The 9,682-nt window shown below is 40.9% G+C and overlaps 1 protein-coding gene across 3 annotated transcripts in view; it reads left to right on the top strand.

Moving 5' to 3' along the window:
* The window catches only part of CTTN (cortactin), a 48,980-nt gene extending 40,032 nt beyond the window's left edge, over nt 1-8,948 (top strand). For all 3 annotated transcript variants that reach the window (XM_038764042.1, XM_038764043.1, XM_038764044.1), the window contains 5 exons: nt 334-482; nt 1,029-1,118; nt 4,596-4,785; nt 6,795-6,866; nt 7,261-8,948. In XM_038764042.1, coding sequence (XP_038619970.1) covers nt 334-482; nt 1,029-1,118; nt 4,596-4,785; nt 6,795-6,866; nt 7,261-7,397 — 638 coding nt within the window. In that variant the 3' untranslated portion in view covers nt 7,398-8,948. The remainder of the gene's footprint in view (nt 1-333; nt 483-1,028; nt 1,119-4,595; nt 4,786-6,794; nt 6,867-7,260) is intronic.
* Nucleotides 8,949-9,682: the final 734 nt, after the last annotated feature.

Consider the following 9,682-nt stretch of genomic DNA (forward strand, 5'->3'; position numbering starts at 1 on the left):
CCAGCATCTTTTCAGTGGGATTTGGAATTCACTCTTTTGACACAAAATAGAATGAAAAGATGCTGCCACACATGCTGTACAGGTTGATTTATTGCATGTCACAAAGATAGAGCAATTTGTTTTAAGACAGTATTCTCAAACTGAAATTAGAAGTACGTGGGCTTAGCAAAGCCAGATTTTTAAATGTACAATTGCAAAAGTTTTAAGATGTGAATGGACAGCTTTTAGAATGGGATTTGTATGCCCGATTTTAGTCACTGTATTGTAACACTTTTGAGCAGATCATTGGTTACTAACATTTTGGCTTCCAAAAATTTTTCTCTCCATATTTAGTGAACAGCAAAACAAGCAACATCAGAGCAAATTTCGAAAACCTAGCTAAAGAAAAGGAACAAGAAGATAGAAAGAAGGCAGAAGCAGAGAGAGCACAGAGGATGGCCAAAGAGAAACAGGAACAGGAAGAGGCCCGGAAAAAACTAGAAGTTAGTAAAGCCTTCACGTTATTCTGGTGTGGCACTTTGTATTCTAAGTAGAGGTGCAACTCTTCTGTTCAGTAGCTAACACAAAGCATTCCCAAAGGGAGTGGGGTGGTTCCCTTACTCAAAAATATTAGAATGTTCAACAGTGTGTAGTCATGAATCCCAAATCTTTACGGGACCTTGTGTCTGCCTGCTTCTTTTTCCCACAATTGGCATATAACACCAACATTATTTCACTGGTATTTAGGTGGTAGTTCTCATTTCCATATTTGCAAAGTGTTAGATTGATGCTAAAAATAATTAATCCTTTTCTGGGCCATGACCAAATTTTCACTGGAAGGGACATTTGTATTTTTTTTCCACAGTAAATGTTTGCTTTAAACTTCGTGGTTACTCATTTGGACCCAGTGTTTTTTTGGGGGACTTAATTTAGACATTTAACTGTAGCTGAAGAAAAGTCATCCATTAAGGTTGTGAGTTCCATAACCCTTAAAGTTGATATAAGGTGATGCATTCTAATTCTGCTTGTTATTTATTTGTTATCTCTAGGAACAAGCCAAGGCCAAAAAACAAACTCCACCACCATCTCCCACCCAACAGTCAGCTGAGGAAAAGCAGCCTTCCAGCCCAGTGTATGAGGTTAGTTGTTGCATGTTCTTCAACTCAAGAGGAAATTAGTGCTGTCATTTTGGGTGGGATACATGGTTAAAATCTTAGTGCTGGCAGTCATGACCAGAAGAGAATTACCCTTAACCCCAAAACTCAAACAGTTTGCATCTATCTACCCTTGGATAGATGCACCCTTCGTATTGAAACAAGGGTAATTAATGATCAGTGTCTTTGTGTTGCTTGGGAAGCATTAAAATAGTGAACCATTTCAGACTGCAAGATCTTTCACATGTGTGTTTCAATGACAAGGTCCAAACTGAAAGCCAATTGTGCAGGGAACTGTTTCGCTCCTCCCTCTAGTCTGAAAGCTTCTCCTTGGCAGGAATCATGTCTACCTACTCTGTTGTACTCTCCCAAATGCCTAGTACTGTGCTCTGCACAGAGTAAGCACTCAATAAATACCTTTGACTGCAAGTCAAATTAGTAAACTCACATCTCCTCCAAGAAGCCTTCCCTGACCAAGCCCTCATTTTCCCAATCTTTGTGTTGCCTATGTCCTCATATCTGTAAACATTAAGCATTTGTTATTCACTCCACCCTCAGCCCCACAGCCCTTACATAACCTTACACTCTGTCAGTTTCCCTATATGCAATTTACTTTAATGTCTGTTTCCCTCTTTAGACTGTAGACTCTTTGTGGGCAGCATTCGTGTCTACCAACTCTATTGTATTGTGCTTTCCCAAGTGTTAAGTGCAGTGCTCTGAATATAGTAAGTGCTCAATAAATATCATCAATTGAATTATTTCATTATCATCAGTAGTATTTATTGAGCCCTTTTTGTTACAAGGCAACTGCCTGCTAGGTTGTGATGCTTACAGTATGCAGAGCACTGTATTATGAGCTTGAGAGAGAACAATAGAACAGTTGGTATACGTATTCTCCACCCACAATGAGTTTATAGTCTTGAGGGTAAAGGAAAATTCTGAATCCATAGGATTAAGTATCTTTCTACTCCATCCCTAAGTTTCTCAGATCTGTAAATGGTCCCAGATGGTTCAGAGGGAAAAGTTCTACAGGTCTCACAATTTGTATCAGGACAGCAGATGTGTGAATCTGGAGATCTTTGTTTCATTAGCACTCAATATGGTCAGCCCTATATGTGTCCTGTACATAAACTGTCCATTATTGTTAGAGTGTTCAGTAACCTAACCCACTTATTCACCCACTGCATCCCACTCCCCAGCAAAAAACATGGCTGACAGGGATAAGAGAGGGCAAATGGCGATGTGTGAATCGCTGTCACTAGAATTCCTTCATTCAGGCTCTCGGTCCTGATGTCTCAGGATTTAAGCTCATCTTTGGCAGGATACTACATCACCTCCTTGGTTTATAGAGCACTGACTAGGAACTTAGAAACATACAGCAGGAGAAGGAGACCTGGTCCCTGACCTTGGTGAATTACTGCACGTAGTAAGCAGTTGTTAGCTATCACTGTGGTCCCTTCTTCTCTTTTTACCTAATCAATCAGTTGTATTTATTGAGTACTTACTACATGCAGAGCGCTGCACTAAGCGCTCAGGAGAGTACAACAGAGTTGGTGGGCACATCCTTGCCCACAGTGAGCTTACAGTCTAGAGGGAGAGAGAGAGACAGATAATAATATAAATACATTTCGATTATGTATGTAAGTGTGTTGGGGTTGAGGGTCCCAATCGCCCATAGGGTTCAGATCCAAATGCATGGACCCTTTTCACAGTTAAAAGAGAACTTTTCCTTGTGAAAGAGAGAGCTAGAGCTCCTCTTTGACCTGCTGCTTTGGTGATAAGAAAAGGATTAGACCAGTTTTAGCTCAGCTCTAGCCTCCCTTTGCAGGGCTTCACTTCCTCCTCTCTTCCCCCCTTGCCCTAGTGGCACTATGCATTGACCTCACTCTAGCTTTAGCTCCTGCCACAAAGCAGGGCTTTGAGTGTGAAGATCTGCAATCTGAATTTCTGATGTGTGATCTCAGATGTCTGACTCCATTTCCAGGAGCTGTAAATCCACATAGCTGCTGTGTGACCTTGGGCAAGTCAGTTAACTTCTCTGTGCCTCATTAACCTCCTTTGTAAAATGGGGATTAAGACTGCAAGCCCAATGTGGGACTGGGACTTTGTCCAACCTGATTTGTTTTCCATCCCAGTTCTTTGAGTGCCTGACACATAGTAAGCGCTTCAACAAATACTATTTCTCCATACCTGCCTTAACTTCATGTGCAAAATTAGATTTATTTCATTTCAGCACACTCCCCTGGTTATCTGATAGTGCACGGATTGTGTTCTTGCAGAACGCTGAGTTAAGAAGAACTCAGATTGTGAAAACGTTCATTGGTACAATGCCAGTTGCTTATTCATAAGCCATTTCTTCTGACATCATTATATGCTGTGTCCAAGCAAGCTCATGTTGTCGAAAGAACATTTATGTAATTCCTTAACAATGCTGTAGGCAAAAGGATGTTGAAAACATGAGTTTTGGCAGAACCAAGCATAATTCTGGCATTCTCTAGAATTTGTTTTATTTTATGCTTAATCAATTTTCTTCACTACTGCTTAGTAGTGATATTTGTGTTTATTGAGCACCCACTTGGTGCAATGTTCTGTACTAAATGTTTAGGAAGTACTGAGCAAAGTTATCCATTCTCTGACTACTGAGACTGTACTAACGGAAGAAGGATATAAAACTATTTCTAACTACTAAAAGCTCACCTCCTCCAGGAGGCCTTCCCAGACCAAGCCACCCTTTTCCTCTGCTCTCCTCCTCCCCTCCCCATCGTCCTGATTCCCTCCCTCTGCACCCTTTCTGCCCCACAGCACTTGTGCGTATATACATACATATTTATTCTATTTATTTTATTAATGTGTATATGTCTTTAATTGTATTTATATTGATTCTTTTGATGCCTGTTTACTTGTACCTGTTTTGTTGTCCGACTACCCTCTTATAGACTGTGAGCCTGTTGTTGGGTAGGGATTGTTTCTGTTGCTGAATTGTACTTTCCAAGTGCTTAGTACAGTGCTCTGCACACAGTAAGTGCTCAATAAATATGATTGAATGAATTCTAAATAGTCATGTAATTGAACAAATGTATATGCAAAGGTGCTGAGGATGGGTATAAATAAATTCATCATCCTAGAGCTATATGATGCATTTATATAATAATAAAAATGTTGTATTTGTTAGCACTTACTATGTGCCAAGCACTGTTCTAAGCGCTGGGGTTGCCCCAGTGAGGCTCACAATCTTATTCCCCATTTTACAGATGAGGTAACTGAGGCCCAGAGAAGTTGTGACTTGCCCAAAGTCACACAGCTGACAAGTGGCAGAGCCGGGATTAGAACACATGACCTCTGACTCCATGACTTCTCCCCTAGCACTAAGGGTCAGGGGAAGGATGTGTACGTCTCTGTTGCGCTTCAGTTTTTACTTTTTGTAAAGTGGGGACACGGGACTTAGCTTTTTCTTTTCTGTAGGACGCAACTCCTTACAAGTCAGAGCCAACTTGTCAAAGCTCCATTTCTGCGCATTCGGCTGGGCAGGAGGCAGAAGCTAACTACCAAGCAGAGCATTCTGACTACCAAGAAGCTATCAGCCAGCGGGAATTGGCCTATGAGCCTGAGACTGTGTATGAAGCCACAGATACAGCAGGCCACTATCAAGCAGGTACTGGCGGGACAGGATTTGGTCTTGTCTAGGGCTGATCCTGGTAAAAACACTGGAAAGACAAGTGGCGGGGTAATATACATTGCTATTGTTGGTATCTCTGCTCTACTCTCAATCAGTCAAATTTATTGAGTGCTTACCATGTGCAGAGCACTGTCCTAAGCACTTAGGAAAGTGCAGTATAACTGCATTGGTAGACATGTTCCAATTTATGTTGCCAATTTGTACTTCCCAAGTGCTCTGCACATAGTAAGTGCTCAATAAATACGATTGATGATGATGATGTTCCCTGCCCACAAGGAGCTTACTCTTTCCTCACTTAGAGCTGCTTCCTTCTTTGTAAAATTATCTTTCAGTTTTCCAGAATTAAGTTTCCTGCTCTACTTTGAGAATGCTTGCACTTTTATTTCCAGCTATGAGGACTCTCCTGAAGATGGTTAGTAGGAAAATAGGAGTGACTCTATATTGGCTCTCATTTAAAACTCCTCATTTTTGAGGCAGGGGTTCCATGTTAATGTATTCCTCTGGATCACGGTCCCAAATAGTGGGTTGTTTGTATGGAGGACTGTCCTGTCCTCTTTTTTTATTTTAAAGATGGAAATTTGTTTGTGATAGAGGAAAAGATTGGAAGGAGGAGGGAAAAATACATTGTCTAAAGGTTGCTGAGGGCAATGGGTATCTATGTGATTTCCTAAAAGGAGAGACTAGAATTTTTAAATCCTCAATTTTCTGTTTAGTGTTTGTGGGACTCAGTAGGAAGTTTTAAAATTTTATCAATTTTAGTGGCTGAAGTCCCAGAATACGTGTTTATGATTCTGTACATTCATATTTATCTTATATATTCCGAGGTGATTTGAGTATAAAGCTTTCTTCCCGATATAATTTATCAATAGAATTTGAACATGTACTCTCTGCAGAGCACTGTTCTAGAAGCTGAGAAACCGCAAGTCAAAGGGCAATTCTGAGTGTATAATCTAAGGGGATGGACAGTAGAATGCACAGCTGGTTCAGTTTGTAACCTTTACCAGTGAACTGCATAAAATGTGGTGCTGATTTCTTCTGGGTATGATCCAAATTGTTTTCATTAGATTCTCTCTCCCCCTCTCCCCCCACGCCCCTCTGCTTCTGTTTTTTTTTGTCATTGTTTCCCAACTTTTAAATCAGGCATCAATAACCACAGATGGCTGCCATGTTGTCCCCCTCTCCACCCCACCATGTTACCTCCTTCCCTTCCCCACAGCACCTGTATATATGTATATATGTTTGTACATATTTGTTACTCTATTTATTTTACTTGTACATATCTATTCTATTTTGTTAGTATGTTTGGTTTTGTTCTCTGTCTCCCCCTTTTAGACTGTGAGCCCACTGTTGGGTAGGGACTGTCTCTATATGTTGCCAACTTGTACTTCCCAAGCGCTTAGTACAGTGCTCTGCACACAGTAAGCGCTCAATAAATACGATTGATGATGATGATGTTGTCTCAGAAGGGAGGTTCAGGGATAAGTGGATGGGGCGTGAACCACCCTCCCACTGGGAGCCCCAGTTGCCACCACCTTTTCCGGGTTCCGGCCGCCTCTCCCTCCCTGACTACCCAGGCCGATCAAGGGAGAATGGGAGGGGGAGACAAGAGCCAAGACTGCTGCGGGGAACTTGGGAGCAGCAGCCTTAAACCCAGAAGTGGCAGAGGCAGGCTGTACGGGATTGTCAAAGCCTGCCCAGGTTCCCGTGTCTCCCCTTGGCAGCTAAGAAGCCCCAGAATACCTGCTAGAAGTTGGCAGCATCTGCATTTGCGTCGTGACATTTTTCAGCTCTACTCCATTTCCAGTTTCACCTCTTCTACCGCCCTGAGTTTTCCCCCCATCCCCAACATTGTCTTCTAGAATGAAAAAAGCCACTCGGTTGGTTTTTGCTTCCTCTGAGACCACCAGACCACCATGTATTTGTGTCTGAGAAGTAAAAGAGAGACTGTATCTTTGTAATCCATAGCACTGCTTTTTGTCTTTTAGAGGAAAATACCTATGATGAATATGAAAACGACCTTGGAATTACAGCCATAGCCCTCTATGATTACCAGGCTGGTAAGCAAACCATGTGACTTGTTTGGAGTTTTCATTTTGGCATCGATTTTGTCACTTTGGCATTTCTAATTTGAACGTATATTTTGTGTCAATTTCTGTGCTGGAAATCTCAATTTCTGTGCTGGAAATCTTTCCCTCTTTCCAGCTGAGAAAACCTTGGATCGGTTTGAATCCCTGGAAAAAAATGAGTTCTCATTTATATTTATAAAGTCATATTGTTTAAAAAATATAAAGGGAGAGGTTGTTAAGAGAACTATTTTCTTTTATAGCACTCTTTTCAGGCCAGAAACATGATTATCTAATTGGATTCCCTGTCTTCCACGGTAGCCAGCCTATTTCTAACACTGGAAGGATGGATTTTGTTTTAATGATTCTCTTTCCTGCTTTTCCTCAGCGGGTGATGATGAGATTTCCTTTGACCCCGATGACATCATCACAAACATCGAAATGATTGACGATGGCTGGTGGAGAGGAGTTTGTAAAGGCAGATACGGGCTGTTCCCAGCAAATTATGTTGAGCTGAGACAGTAAGAAGATTACCCACCAATTATGCCTTAATGCCATCATAGTTAGCAAATCTTGATTTTTACACTACAAATCATGCTTCTTTGAAGGTGGAGAGGGTATTTACATTTTGCTTTTATATTTAATACTTTGCTGAAGCTTTTACAAATGTTTATGCCACAGAAGTTGCTAATATATTGCAGTTTTTGTTTCCGTGGAGGACTGCGGTAATGGTTTTTTGATGCATTTAAGGTATTTTCATTTTTGCCAAATCAGATGATTGTCACAATAAGCCATTACAAGATCTGCCAGTTCTCATCAGGTAATATCTATAGAAATGCATGTTGACATCAGTGTAAGCAATTACATTCATCCAAAATTCAGTAAACCTGTGTTGGAATATTAGCAATTTAAAAATGGCCTGCAGGTGTTCTGCATGTATACTCTCCTTTAAGTATGGAGGCGTGTCTAATTCCACAGTGTTTAGGGGGAAAAAGCAATGAAGTTGTAGAAATTTAAATAATTTTATCTTGGCATATTGCCAGGAGAATATAGTAGTAGCTAGATGGTCTGCTGGAAAATTGTGGTTTCCAAAACTTCATCTAACAAGTGTGATTTCATTGTGATACATGAATTATTCAGTTGCTTTCTCTTTCCTCTTTTAGCTGTTGATTTCTCCACTCCCTTCCCCCAGAAATCCCATGTCATATCCAGGAGTGCTGACTGCCCCCCTGCCATTGCCCCCACAGTTTGAGATTCTCCAAAATCCCACCCCTGCCTAATAGCTATAAGGTTTTTAAAGAGGTACCACTGCAATTAGTGCAGTGGTCACTCTCTAGGGTCAGGGGTAGCACCAGTGAGGGCATAAACTTCCTTTGTGCAATGGAGAACAGGTCTGCTGTGCAGTAATCCTGTTGCATGGATAACCATTTCAGTGTGTGTGTGTGTGTGTGTGTGTGTGTGTGTGTGTTTACCTGTACACCACTAAAAAGTTAGATTATCACTTCTTGCCTTTTAAGGTGATCGTTTTTAGTTGTGTGTTCACCAGAATTTACCAGTACATTTCCTACTGAGTAATTTATTTCTTTTGCCAAACATCAAAATCATTGTAAGAAGTGATTGACTGGACTGAAAAAAGAAAATTAGGGTCCCTACCAAAGATACTAGTGGCACATGCTAACTTTGTGAATCGTGTGTTTGTCTTCTAATGATCAGAATATTAATGTCATTGTATTGCTGACAGTGAGCAAGGAAGCAGACTGTTTTTAACAAATCAGATATTTGGACCAATAAAAAAAAAATCTGTGTATAAACAGTAAGGTGTACAGTATATCTCTTAAAAAAGACGCGTGTAGAAATTTGTTTTGGCTGGTTGGGACAATCCTTGAAGAATGTTATGTATGTGTCTTTTTTTTTCCCCCTCCCACATTTTCAATGGTTGTAGTACTTGCTTGATTAAAGTTGGGTTGGGTTTTATACACAATTTATTTTATCCAATTTTGCATAGGCCACACATAGTAATGATTTTTTTTTGTAAATTAAACATTCAAAATAAACTTTTTGAACCATTTGCTAAGACTTATCTTGTGTTTGATTATTTTGTATCAAGGATTGACACAATTTTTAAAAATTAACCACATTGTTTTCCTTTTACAAAATATTCCTTTTACAAAATATTTAAGCTGAAATTGAGTAATGCTGGAAGAATCCAACCAACTGAGATACCAAATGCTTACTCTATGTAAATCACTTTGCTTTGTGTTGTGGTGATTACAGGGTAAACAGATTAATCTTATTAGTAGTATTAGTCCTAGTGGCATTTGAGTGCATACTTAGTGGTACAGGAGAAGCACAAGATATGTTACCTTCCCATAAGAATCGTATACTCTAACAGGGGAGTTAGACATGAAAATGTTTAGAAATAGAGAGAGAGTGATCTACACAGGTGGTCTGTGAAGGCTCTAGTAATGATGGCCAAATCAGATTCCCAAATAGAGGAATGGCTCTCTCCACTTCAATCCATACTTCATGCTGCTGCCCGGATTATCTTTGTCCAGAAACGCTCTGGACATACTACTCCCCTCATCAAAAACCTCCAATGGCTACCGATCAATCTGCGCATCAGGCAGAAACTCCTCACCCTGGGCTTCAAGGCTGTCCATCACCTCGCCCCCTCCTACCTCACCTCCCTTCTCTCCTTCTACTGCCCAGCCCGCACCCTCCGCTCCTCCACCACTAATCTCCTCACTGTACCTCGCTCTCGCCTGTCCCGCCGTCGACCCCCGGCCCACGTCATCCCCCGGGCCTGGAAT

The sequence above is a fragment of the Tachyglossus aculeatus genome, chromosome 22, assembly GCF_015852505.1.
Source record: "Tachyglossus aculeatus isolate mTacAcu1 chromosome 22, mTacAcu1.pri, whole genome shotgun sequence".
Classification (NCBI taxonomy): domain Eukaryota; kingdom Metazoa; phylum Chordata; class Mammalia; order Monotremata; family Tachyglossidae; genus Tachyglossus; species Tachyglossus aculeatus.